Source organism: Corvus kubaryi, unplaced genomic scaffold, assembly GCF_017639235.1.
Source record: "Corvus kubaryi isolate FWS band 111438036 unplaced genomic scaffold, C.kubaryi_AGA036_p1.0 split1-131, whole genome shotgun sequence".
NCBI classification, from domain to species: domain Eukaryota; kingdom Metazoa; phylum Chordata; class Aves; order Passeriformes; family Corvidae; genus Corvus; species Corvus kubaryi.
Window position 1 is genome coordinate 6,119,831 of NW_024582073.1, and position 14,157 is coordinate 6,133,987.

General features: G+C 38.1%; 1 protein-coding gene across 5 annotated transcripts in view; it reads left to right on the top strand.

The window, feature by feature from the left end:
- Positions 1-14,157, top strand: part of CORIN (corin, serine peptidase) — a 126,186-nt gene that overhangs the window by 65,526 nt on the left and 46,503 nt on the right. For all 5 annotated transcript variants that reach the window (XM_042053614.1, XM_042053613.1, XM_042053617.1 and 2 more), the window contains 3 exons: positions 7,319-7,432; positions 12,018-12,125; positions 13,699-13,809. In XM_042053614.1, the coding sequence (XP_041909548.1) occupies positions 7,319-7,432; positions 12,018-12,125; positions 13,699-13,809 (333 nt within the window). The remainder of the gene's footprint in view (positions 1-7,318; positions 7,433-12,017; positions 12,126-13,698; positions 13,810-14,157) is intronic.

The following is a 14,157-nucleotide window of genomic DNA, read 5'->3' on the forward strand; positions in this document are numbered from 1 at the left end:
GCCAGGTTGCATGGGGCTCTGAGCAACGTGGTCTAGTGGAAGGTGTCCTTGCCCATGCCAAGGGGGTTGGAATGAGATGATCTTTAAGGTCCCTTTCAAACCAAGCCCTTCTATGATTCTGGGATTTGATGACTATGGAGAATGTTTTTATTTTTATTTAAAAGAACGGTTCTAATGTGATTCCTCTGCAACTGAAAAAGGTAAGAGTTTGGGTTCACTAGGCTGCTTCTCCTACAGAAATATACTGTGCTGTTCTTGAATATTTATTTCTGCAGTTTGTATATTTGAAAGAATTTACTTCTCTGACCACAGTAGAATCAGACAGCTGAGGTTGATTCTCTGCTCTAATCCCTTTTTATCTAGTGCTCAGCACAAACTGCTCTTCACACTCTTCTAAGGGTTCAATTCCTGGAAATTTCAAGAGCATGTACTTGGCATATGACTGCTTATTTCTTAACTTTGTGGTTTCTTTTGGGGATTGGTGCCTCCAGATTACATGCAGTGAATCCTTCCCTGCCCACATATGCCTTGCATATAATTTGTTTTGTGTGATGTTGTAATTCTCTTTTGCATCTTTAGTTACATCTTGTGTTTATCAAAATTAAGGTCTGGCTGCTATACCTGTTTGTTCCAGAGATACTTGTACAGTGTCACTCAGACACCCAATCCCAAACAAAACCTTCTCTTGATTTCTCTTGTTTATTTTTGTCTGATTGTGGCTAAAAACTCCGTATCTTTCCCATTTTCTGAATTGAAGATTATCACTCCTCCAAAAAATCCTTGAATGTCATATGGCTTTCCAAGCCCAGTTGGAGAAAATATCCTTGAGTCATGTTCCAGTTAGAATTCAGAGCATTTATCCTGGGGACAATTACCAGTTTTCCTGAAGAATGTTTATCGTTTAGAATATGGATTATCTAGTGGATACATACTGGTTCATGTACCGTAGCTAATATTTATCTCTTTGTCTAAAAGTTATCTCCACAAGCATTGCAAATTGAGTGCACAATATCACTATGGGGAATCTATTATGAAATACGTTCCTGTTGTGAACACAGATGTACTGATTGTACTGGAAAATCCAAGTCGTGTCATTATAGTAAAAACATCTGAATGCAAAATGACTGAGTCACTCAGTCATTCTCTGCAGGTCTGAAGGCTAATGTCCTTCAGATTGATACTTGTTTACACTACTGACAAGTGAATACTCAGTAGATGAGAAAATCAGCTACTCTAAAAGTAGCTGTAAGAATTTATCTTTTGAGATTTAAGGTAGGTAGTTGAACTAGTTTCACAGGTCTAATGAGTTGTGAGCACGTAAAGGAGTGAGCAGGAGGCATCATCAGTCATTCATTTCGCATGAAACCAATAATGCATTCTGGGGGGAAGAAATCACAAAAACCTTCCTGAGGGCTGTTATTCATATCCCTACTCACAGAAACATTTCAGCTCTGTTTTTCACTCTCTCTCTCAACTGACACTGTCTATTATGTTATTTTATTTGCTTTGACCAGCCAACATAACTTTTGCTGTTAAACCCATGGCGGAAAAAACCCAGTAGCTTGAATGAGAAGTTAACTAACACAATAATCTGACTTAAATTAACATGGTAATGCACTGTGCGTGGGTTCGTGAAGGGGTAGCTGCATTTCCCTGAAACATCCCTGGCTATGCGATCGTTGCGGTGGGTACAGCACTCCAGCAAGCTTGCTCCTTTCACCCGCGCGGCTGTTGGCACGGATCTCACACACACACCCAAGCCGGACTGCTCAGCGTTACCAGAGGCAAAGAGTCAGGAGGGCTCTCCTGTATGGCATTTCCACGGACGAGGTTTATCGCACCCTGCCACCAAAGCAGACCAGAGACGGAAGATGGCGGACACACAGTGTCCAGGGTTTATGTATGGGAGCAGGGCAAGCATCAGGACCAATAGTCTGAGGGCACAGGGGCGGTACACAGGTGGGACTAGGGAATGGGAGCCAATGGGGAAGGTCTGGGGGTGTGCAGCATAGCAAGTCCGCCTGGCACCACAAAACCTGATGGGAGAGTCTTTTCCTTTCTCACCATGAGGTCAGGGGGTGTTCTTGAATCTCGCAATTGGTCCACCAGCGGGCCTCTGCTATTTCGGGGCTCCTTGGCCCCTCAGCCATCACAATTTTTGGCTCAGTCACCTCAACAACATGGAGCTCTCGAAAGAGCCCTGAAGTTATTCTTCTGTTAATTTGAGTTGTAAAATGCTTTCAGAAGGAGCAGTGAATATGATGCTTCTACTGTTTATACAACAAAACTATGTAAATTTATGTATAGAATTGACAGACATTGTTCACTTTTGTATTTTTGCTAAAGAGGCATTATGAATGAATGTCTCTTTCTGTTAAAAAAGTGGTGCAGAAGTGGCCTGAATTGCACTTCATCGCCATGAGATTTTGGGTTGGAAGGGACCTTAAAAATCATCTTATTCCAACCCCCCTGGCATGGGCAGGCACACCTTCCACTAGACCAGGTCACTCAGGGACCCATCCAATCTGACCTTGAACACTTCCAGGGATGAGGCATCCGCTTCTCTGGACAACCTGCTCTCGTGCCTCACCACCCTTACAGTAAAGATTTTCTTCCTAATATCTAATCTAAATCTACTCTCTCTCAGTTTGAAGCCCTTCCCCTTGTCCTAGCATGTAGCCACATGCTCGTGTAAAAAGTTCCTCTCCATCTTTCTTGTATTGGAAGACTGCAATTAAGCCACCCCTCCCTTCATTCACACCGGTATTAATTGAGAGAATTATCTTTGAAGAATAACTTTGAGTAGAGAATTCAAATACCTGATTGCAACAGGTATTTATTTTTCTATAGGCAATGTAATTATATTCATCCAGTAGACAATTTTTTTGTGAAAAAGCTTTTAAAATCAGGAAGACACTATCTTTCTTGTGTGCCCTTGCATTTACTTAATACAGTGAAATGGATACAGAGGTGATTTGTGTATGCGTAACATTGATGCTGAAGGGCTGAAAAACCAGCAATAGTGGAATAATTTTTTGAGGGAAACAGAATGTTATTCAGGATTGTTGTGGTGTTTCATGTGAAGAAACACAGCTGAAAAAGCTATTTTGACTACCGAGTCACTCTTTAATTCTGTTGATCCTGCATTATATTTTGTTGTGTTCTCTGGTTTTTATTTTCCTATTCTGTTTGTATTACTGTTTTTTGCCTGTTTCTTTTCCAGCTTGAAGTTTCTTATGTGGCCTTTTTAGGCTGCATCACTTGAATGAAAGAAAAAGGTCTTTTGTCCTCTTTCTCCCACAGGGTTTTGCATCCTAAGGAAATAGAGAAATGAACAATTACCTGGGGGTAAGGAGTCGCCAGCTTTTCTAATTCCGTGGTTGTGGTCATAGTATCAAAACTTTCTAGAATTGACAGCAACAAGATACATACACTGTATTGCAGGGTACATACATGGTGTAGGGAGCAGGTGATGAAAATTTGGAAGTGAGAGAATACAGGGATTCCTCTGTGTTCCACTGTGCTATTCTGACTATATTGGGTAAGAGAAAAAGTCCATCTGTCTTATAATTCGGACTCCAAAATCTGACAAAATCAAATGCCCAGAAAAGGAGAACAGGGCAAGACTATGTGGCAGTACTTTTCCAAATACTACTGCATTTTCCATCTGTTTGAGATTCAAGGATTTTTCTGTAATTTGTGACCTGCCATAGATTTTTATTCTATTAATGTGTCCCTTTGTTACATGGGTCTATGTATGTTTTAGCATCCACAGTATCATGTTCTAGAATGTTACAGCTTGTCAGTGCATTGCATGAAGAGCACTGCCTTTTGGTTTTAATACCTCTTAGTTCTTCCATAGATTAGACAGTAAATGTGGTCTCCTCTTCTCTTTGAAAAAAAATTGGCATCACTTTTCATGGTCATTTTCACAGTTACAGAATGCCTTATCTGCTGCTATACCTTGAAATGCAGCCAGATGTCAATCTTGAGGATGGTAAAATAATATGTTTATTTCAGTATGTGCTCTCTGCAGCTTTACAGGGACCTTTCCACATAATCTTCTATAGATGACATTCCAGTAATCTAGCTGGAAAAACAACACATAAATGGTCTTCCCTCCTCAAAGACACTTTTGATAGCACACCAGATAGATAAAATAAAGCACTTTTTGCTGCCAATGTTGTTTAGTCTGGGATTTTGGAAGCTATTCCGGATTATAAACCTTTCTGGGTAAGGACTAAAACAAGCAAGTTTCTCTATCAGCAAGGATTGCTTCTGTTTTATTTGGCTCATTTTACATAGAATTTTTAATTCTTCAGGAGTTTTGGTGTGTGTGTATTTGTATGATTTTAGTAATAAATGTGTGAATTATTTACAGAGGTATCAGTAATTAACATTTCCCAGCATAGTTCTTTAGAATAACACCTTTGCCATTTGTAATGATTTTGAGTGGAATGGTCCATATTTTTCCTATTTCAAATATCTATTTCAGGCATTATTTCTTCTTTTGCTGCTGCTTTGTTTAAAATAGTCCCCACATTTCTGAGTATGCAGCCCGTGTTCAAGAAAGTCTTATGAATGGTTGTGTAACTAAATCCACTGGGTTCCTGATCAAATACCAAAATGTAACATTCAACTGAAGTGTTTGTTTTACAGCATTAGATAAGGCTTTTATAATTTCCATTAAAACCTGACCTTTGGAGGTATGATGGAATGGTCATCCTACTGAAAGCTTCTTGCACAAGCTTGGTAGAAAGCAGAAATTGCATTCATTGGAGGTACTGTTCACAGTGTGTGTGCTCTCCTTGCCCTGAGCACTGCACTGACTGGGTCAAACATATGCAGTCATTACCTATTAGAAGACTGCAAGAGGTGAGATTAAAGTTTCTAAAAATTCCTTCTGATTGCTGCTGGATGCTAAAACTGAGATAAAGAAAACTAATTTCACTCTTCCTCTTGTTTTTTTGTATAACATACAAGATAAACAGGAAAATGCTCCCTTTAGGTATGAAGAAATGAAGAAGTGGTTTGGGGTAGTAGCAGATGTAGATGTATTAAGCAGATAAATTTGTATTAAGGAGGCAGAGTCAGGATGACTTACAAGTGCTTCAACACACTTTTGTTCACAGCCCAGAAATGAATATGGGATGCCAGAATCTTTGCTCTTCTGATCTGTAAGAAAAATATTCATATATTCCTGCTGTTAACTTTTGTTCTCCCAGGCCAAGCTGGCATATTAACACAAAGGATAGGAGTCCATTACTCTTGCTATCTTAGTACCAGTGAAGCTCTTTACTGATGGAGATCTCCATCAAAGAAAATCAAGACAGTTCCTTTTGAGCTGTTTATGCTGTCTTCCTTTTTAAACATGAAGGAAACTGTGTAAAAGCCAAGTTATAAGAATGTAAGATTGCCAATCAGTTAAAGTTGCCTTTCCAAGCTCTAAGAGCCTTTCTTGTATGATGAACTACAAAATTTTGATAATGCTATCATATTCTATTTTTACCTGACATGATCATCTGTGGGATAAACACTAGTCTCCAGGGAACTAGTACTTCCATACCAAGGAAGTCTGTTGTTTCTAGGGGGGCCTGTAGAGCTTAGGGACTGCAGCAATTGGGAAGTGCAGTATATAGGTGAGGGAACTGGAGAAATAAAAAGATTGGCCCATAATAAAGTGTGACGTTATCATATGGAATGAGATTCTTGCCCTGTCACTATTGCAATGACCATGTTGAACAAGGTGGTTGAATAAAAACTTTCTCTACTGTTCTTTGAACACTTCCAGCTAACTGGGCTCTTCATTTGTATAGCTGGAGTTTATTTGCAACTGAGACATTTGCAGCTACAAGTAAAGGCAACAAGAGCTATTCTTTGAACATATAAAGTAACATTAGTCTTTACCCTCCAAAAAAAAACCCAACCCAATGACATGCTTGTTTTTGTGTCTTAGATTGGTCAATTGAAGTTATTATTCATTATTTCTTATAACTTTCACTTTAATATCTCATTGCCTCATTTTTCCCCCTGTAAAATGAGACTGTGAATGTTATCTAATCTCATGTTTGTCTTAAGACTATTGTATTTTGCAGTTTGTAATATGCTTCTGAAACTGGTGGAATACAGGTGAGGCTGTAACTCTTCAGTTAGAGGTTAGGAAATGTGTCCAATCACACTGTGTGAGGGAACCTACTGAGGAGCACATCATAAGGGTGTGCAAAAGGATGATGCTGTTGGTTTCACCCTTGTTTCTGATGAAGAGTCACAAACATTAAATGGCACAAACTAGTTTAAAATTTTTGGTTTAAAGTCTCTTAGTATTTTGGGCACCTTTCTGCAAAATTAGAGACCTCCTTTAAAATACATTGCATAAGCAGCTTTCACTGCAATAACCATGTTCCCAACTAGAAAATGATGTATGTATTGCAAAATCAAAATTATTTGCTGTCCAAGTGGACATTACACCTGGGAGTGTAATAGAAAAGATTTTGAAACTATTCCCAAGTTTTTATTACAACCAAATTTTCCATAAAGAACGTGTGTTTCAGTTAAGAAAGTTTAAGATTTCCCTGTTACTTGGGGATGATAAAATAATATTTGAGGATGAGAAAAGAATGTAAATATGTTGAAAAAAATAATCTCCTGCTGAAAAAATTTAAAACTAATAATGAGGGTGCTGAAACTGTGTGTGTTTGTGTGTATATCCATTTCCATAGTGTGATAGAAAAGACTGCTATTCTAGGACCACAAATAAAATTAAAAATCTAGATAAATAGTTGAACTTGCAGCCAATGCAAGCTGGAGCTATTTGTCATTTTTGAAAAGCATTGAGCATGGCCGATGCTAAGCGGTACCTCACAGCATCCACTGTATACCTATTGGTTTGGCAAATTGTGAAGAATACCAAAGGGATATACAATAAAGCCAGTCTTAAGCAGAAATGATTATATTTTTTGTTGGCATATTACAGGCTCCTTCCTTAGTCCCAGGGGCAGATTTAACGGGTGTAATAGTCTTTTCATGACTGCCTGTTGAGGTCTTTTGAAATGGGTCTTTCACTGCTAGCAGTTTTAAATGGCTTTGTTCTATCTCAAAAATGGAGATTTTTTTCTTTCAGGTTTTCCTCTCGACCTTCTTGCATTCAGTGATGTTCCCCTGAGAGCTATCTTGATGTTTTCCAAATTGGAAATATGTTTCAATACCTGCGGGGAATCTTAAATATCAGTTTAACATGTGTAAGACTCCAGTAACATTAACTTGGCGATGTTGATGCTAACAATTTTTCTCCTTATTCTGTCCTTTTTCTCTCTTGCAGCACTGTGTGGAGGAGAGGAGAGTTTCTTGTGTGCCAGTGGGATCTGCATCCCAGGGAAACTGCAGTGTAATGGCTACAACGACTGTGATGATTGGAGTGATGAGGTCCATTGTAGTAAGTTTCTTAAACCTTGAAGCGTTCTGCTGAAGTACTGAATCAAATCAGGGAAACCTGGAAACTGAAGCAGGAAGAATAGGAGCTTTGCATAGTGTTTGCATATATTGACATTTGGACTCTGTAAGTTGCTGTGGACTATGTGTAGCTTTGCTCACTCAGGCCACAGCATGTGCTTTTGATATGTCAAATTTTATGCCTTGAGGCAGATATTCTGCAAGGAGCTATGTGGAAATTAGAAGTATTTGGTTTTTTGGTTTTTTTTAATAGGTCAATAGTGTGCGTCAGAAAGGAGCACTTCTGATAATCAGCTGAATACTATTGTAGTTTTATCCTGGTTCTTGGCATTGATTTTAGAGTAGATGCAAGACCATCTGTTTGAAAATTGTCTTGGTCTCAATCCTGGATGTGATTTATTTAAATTAATCCCAGTATATGCTGCAGTATAATGTACATATGTGATAGCCTCATTTTTTATTTATTTGTCTGTGGTAGTGCATATCTTTAGAGTTCCTATGTGTTTTTCTGTGTTAACAAAACACCTTGGACTACAAACACCTTTAGAAAAGCTGAGCAAATGTACTGTAAGATAACAATGAGAAGGGGAAAAGAAAAAGAACAAAGGAAAATGTGGAAAAAATAGGGGCTATGGCGGGACATTATGCCACAAAACAGGATTTCTCATTCAGACTTTGAAAAATGTCAGACTGTGCAGTTTACACTCAACTCAAAAGATTTGTTCTTACTAGTGATTTAAGAGCCTGGGCATTCCAAGGCTCACAAAGCTGCTTTTAAGGAAGTTGTTGTTAGATTTTATCTGGGATACTCCAAGGAATAAATGAGGACAGCAATTTCCTCCTGGTCTCAATATGAATGAGGTTAGAGCTTGCTTTTCCTTTGATAGCCTACAATTCATTTAATGGAGATTGAGATAATGTCCGTTTATGTAAAAAGTATTGTATGTTTTTATTTTCCAATTTTTCCTGTCAGCGCTAGCTTTAGATTTAAAGTGAGCTCAAAAATTTAAAAATGCCTATGAGACTATGGTTCTCAAGTTCCATTAGAAATGGGAAAAGAATAAATTAGTAATAAAATGTGGAGAATGTGAATAAATATATTGTGTGTCTTGAAAAAACAAACGTAAGTTTCATGAGGTGAGATTACCTTTGAAAGGACGCCTGTCTGTTTAATGATACAGGGTTTACATGCAGAGGATGTCTTTCATTAGGATGATTGGTAAGAGCTAAGGAGAGGGTGTGGAGGTCAAATAAGGCTTTCTTGAATTGCATAGCAGAAAGAGCAAAACTGAAGGAAGACCTATTTGCCTGACAGCTTGTCTGATAAAAAATGCTGTGTTTCTTGCAGTCCTTGCCCCTCTCAAAGTCTTAAGTCACCTCATTAAATTATAGGATAGGTTGCTCAGAGTCCCATCCAACCTGACCTTGAATATTTCCAGGAATGGAATGTCTACCATTTCTCTGGGTAACCTGTCCAGTATTTCACCATCCTCATTGTAAAAAATTTATTCCTTACGTCTAATCTAAATGTACCCTCTTTTAAAATTATTGTCCTATAACAACAGCTCCAGCTAAAAAGTCTGTCCCCATCTTTCTTATAAACTCCCTTAAAGTGCTGAAAGGCCACTCTTTCTCCAGGAGAAACAACCCCAACTCTCTCAGCCTTTCCTCAAAGGAGAGCTGTTCCATCCTTATGATCATTTTTGTAGCCTCGTCTGGACCTCTTCCAACAGGTCCAAGATTTTCCTGTGCTGTGGGACTTAGAGCTGGATGCAGCACTGCAGGTGGGCTTTCACAAGAGCAGAGCAGAGGGACAGAATCACCTTCCTCAGCCTTCTGGCCATGCTGCTTCTAATGCAGTCCAGGATACAATTGGCTTTCTGGGCTGCAAGTGCACATTGCTGAGTCATGTCCAGCTGTTCATCTACTGGTTCCCCCAAGTTTTTCTTGGCAGGGCTGCTTTAAATCCATTCATTCCCCAGCCTGTGTTGATACCAGGGTTTGCCCTGACCCAGGTGCAGCACCTTGTACTTGGTCTTGTTAGACCACGAGATTCCCAGGTGCCCACTTGAGCTTGTCCAGGTCCGTCTGTATGGCATCCTGTCCTTCAGGTATGGCAACCACACCACTCAGCTTGACCTCCACACCATCTCCCCATCTCATCTGCAATTTTGCTGAGGGTGCACTCGATCCCTTCATCTATGCTATTAATAAAGATGTTAAATAACACTGGTTCCAGTGCAGAGCCCTGAGGGACAGCACTGGTCAGTGATGTCCTTTGGGGTTCTGAGCTGTTGACCCTTGGGATGCGATCGTCCAACCAATTCCTTATCCACCAAACAGTCCACCCATGAAATCCATCTCTCTCCAATTTAGAGAGTAGGGTGTTTTGGGGGTTTGTCCAGACCCACATGCAGCAGATCCTTCTGGACCCTTACAGGGATCAAACCTGCCACCTTGGCTTTATCAGCACCATGCTTTAACCAGCCAAGCTTATCTTAGGGTCAAGTTGTTGAATGTAAAAGATTCACCAGGCTTCATTTGTGTTTAGTGGAGTATAGAATAGGAATTTGTATTTAATTTTATGAAAATGGGGATTTTCCCATCATTTATAAAATTTAAGTTGAGCCTTTTACAAGTGGCAGCTGCCAAGTGCCCATCTTACTTAACAGAGTAACCAACTACCCTATACTATACATTATTGCTAATATCTTGAAGAAAATGTATATTAAGGCTGTTAGATTTTCATCAAGTGAATCTTATTTCTCTGCAAGGAAGTTTGTATACTTTTTGTTTACCCTGTCTATGTGGGCCTATGAATTGTCTACCCTAAAGAGCACTGCAGCAGCTTCAGCAGTATTAATGTATGAATGGAAATGAAACAGTAAATTAATCCAGAGGAAATAACATAGAAAAAGACAGTTTTGTTTCATTTGCAGGAGGAGCAGTGGAAGAAGCATAGAAACTGTCAGAGTTACAAATTGACCAGTAAAATTAAAGGTTGCCAGATGACTTCACGCTGTTGCATATTCAAAACAAGAAATGTCTAGAATTTACTCTCAGCTGGGTATCAGTCTGCTTACGGAAAGCAAGAACTTAAATGTTTTCATTTCATTTTCATTTTCATTTGTTATTGCCTGTTTTAGGAATAATAGTTCTTTTTGAAGCCAAAGTAACTATTGAGTACATAGCTCATGGCTCAGCTGTATTATTTTACTTCATATCCTGAAGCATTTCCTTCACACTATGCTATATATTCAGTTTGGACTATCTAAGATAATATGAAACTTGCAGAAAGCATTAATACTTCTGTGGGGGAAGGGGAGGAAGTGACTCATGTTCAAGTTCCGGAGTTGTTTTTCACATAGGAGGTGAAACACTTGGTTGACATTGATCTGAAGGGGTAGAAACCCCACAGCACCTTCTAGAAGAGTTCTGCACCTTTCAGTGTGTAATATCCTTAGAAGGACACCCTGCTTTCAAAGTGGAACCACTGTGCAATCATGAACACAGGAATCACATGCCAAGAGGAGTGAAGGAAGTGGTAGCATGGTTCTGTTTTTCAGTTGTTGATCATCTCAGAAGAAAGGAGGCACTTTTGTTCTAATCCCTGCCTTTTGAGCTCTCTTTCTGTTTTCCAGGGAAGAACTCATTTAGAATGCCCACATATGCCAGTAAAAATGAGCGCAAAGGACTTCCTTGGTTCCAATGGCATAGCTTCAACAGGAAGGAAGGATTGTCCCCCCAGCTGTTCTCTATCTTGGTATTCCCCCTGAAAAGCTAGAGGTCAAGGAAAAGCCTAGAAGAAGGCAGTGAAACTTACCCACTTCCTAATTGTGTGCTTGAAATCAAAAGTTATTACTGATGGGGACCAGACACCACAAACCCTAATTTCTCTTCAACCCACTTAACTACAATGTAGATTCCATGTTTTTATTGAACCTGATATTATTCAAGTATTATGGTTATTCTCAGGGAATATCTGGCAGATTCTACTGATGCCTCCCATCATGAAAAAATGGTTAAACCCACTTAGGGCTGACAGTGATAAGAATTCCTTGATGAGAAGGCCAAATCTGAGCTCCAAACTGTGTTAAGCATAAAGCTCATTTGAAACCATTGTAAGATCAAAGGCAGGCTCAAAAGCAGGGTCTAGGGATCTTGACTTTGCTGTTAGAATCTTTAACTCCATTTAATAGCCACATCAGGTGCTGAGGATTGTCCTAGTAATCTACAATGGTGAAGCCTACAATCTTTCTTGAGAACTTTATGTGTGTAAGTTAATTAAACATTTAGGTCCCTATGTGCAACCAGAGCACTATCTCCTTATGGTATTGATCAAAAACCAGCTGGTAGGGAGAGAGTAAAAATTTCTAAAAACGGTTTTTGATTTTTCATATTCTTCCAGATTAGATTCTCATAAACTGGTACCCACCAGTATTAATGCAGACCTGTATGCTGTAAGGTATCTTTAGCTAATTTTGTGTGTAGTCAGCACATTCCAGTGTTCACAGTTTATATGAATGTTCCAATGTAACTTTAACATTTTGCATACATTTGTTTTGTAGACTGCAGTAATGATGTATTTCGTTGCGACACGGGAAAGTGCCTCAATTATACCTTTGTTTGTGATGGATACGATGACTGTGGAGACCTTAGTGATGAACAAAATTGTGGTAAAAGAAAGTTATGTGCTTTTCTAAAGTCTTTTAAGATATCAGGATTGCCTAAGCCAGTAATCTCTTCCCTTAAACTACTGAAAGAGTAATATACCCTGCTGTTACTCTATTTGAACAAAGTGGAAATAGCTCACAGATTCTATATGCAGTTTGAAAAGGTTTAAAGGAAAGTTCTGGGTCAATCCAAATCTTGAAGGGTTTGGTATTTACAAGAAATACTCCTATTTTCAATTTGCTTTAAACTAATTCCAAAGGATGTTATGGCTGCTGCCTTGCTAGGTTGACTGAATTTAACTGAGAGTAAAGCAAACTATGAGAGGGTACACACTGGTGGTGCCAACTGTTTTATAGCTGAACTGTTTTTACATAAGATTCGTAGTGAAGTTGTATGTTTTGATTATCAAATTCTGTTTCTTTCAAATTCTGTTGTCAATCAGCTTTGCATGTTCTGACTCATGATACTTATCTACCCATGTGTCTACCTATGCTTGACTTCCATAGGAGAAACAATGAAGTTTTGCCAGTAAAAAAGAATAATCTAAACATGTAAATATTGGAAAACTTAGAAAGTCTTAATTTTCCTAACTTTTGGTCTTGTTACTACACCTGAGAAAAACTAAGTTTTCCAAAATAATTCTTTAACAGTTAAAATATTATTTCTCACTTTCTTCCTTTTGCTTTTCTAAGGAAAAACACAAAGAACATGAAAACTGAAAATCAAGGCACATTTTTTTTTCTGATATTTGTTTTATATTTCTTCTCCAAAATCAGCACACTCCAAGACCTTTCAATATTTTCTTCTCAGTTTTGGTTATTTAGTGTTTTTTTTTTCATAAATAATCTTTGTTTGAAGATGATTTATATTTTCTAAACATTAATCTGTCTCCTATCTTTCCTACCTTGATGTAGGTTTATTCTATACAATTTTTAAAATCTAAGATCTTGTACATGCTAAAATTGGTTTTCATAGCAGATTTGGAGGACTGGACTGTGTCTATTGTCTCTATTTATTTTGCTGTAAAGTCAGCCTGCTCAACAGAATGCTCTTCTTTATTTGTGCATTCAGGTAGAAAGAGTAAGACGAAGATTGGAATAATTTCTTTGTAGATAATTCTTATGGAAAATTCCAAGTACATGCAAAAATATAGTTTCTGAAGTTGAGAAACATTTTTTTAAATGTCTTAGTAAAAAGATAAATGTAGGAAATTATTTTCTCTGGTGGTTACTGAAAATGTTAGTTAACTGAAAATCATTCTGTGAGATGGTAAGCCAGATCTTCTAATGTGCTTAGCGAATCTTAGAAACTTGTTCATTTACAAATGGTCACAGCTGTGCACCTGAGAGAAGGAATTATCCATCACTGTGCAGGCAATACAATTAAGAATATATGTAACTACCGTCTGCAAAAAAATCTGCAGATACAGAAAATCTCTTCATATAATTTATTAATGCAAAATGACTCATTAATAAGAAGATTATCTATAGGCATAGAACAATTGGTCAATAATATAAAATATACAAATGGTAATTTAGCATACTTTTTTTTTCTTCGAATTTGCATTTTATGTAGATTGTAATCCAGTGACACATCATCAGTGTGGAGATGGGAGATGTATTACAGCTGATTGGGTATGTGATGGTGACCATGACTGTATAGACAAATCAGATGAGATCAATTGCTGTAAGTTCCCTTAATCTCTAATTATTTTTTCTTTCTTTAAAAACAAAAAAACCCCAAAACCCAACCAACCAACCAATCAAAAAAAAACCCCCCTAGTGTACTCACCTGTAAAACAAAACTATAAACTTATTTAATTTCAGAAGTTCACACTTTACAAATGTCCGTTCTTGGTAGACAGCTGCAGCAAATTAAACATTTGTTGCCTTTGTTGAGAAGTAAAGCATTGCTTTGTGTTTCAGCTTCTTGCTAATTACAGAATAAGCTTTTTGTTAATTGTAATGTTCCACTATATGAGTAAAAACTATGTGAGTTTTTTTACCTTGGAAAAGCTAAGACTTCATCTCAACC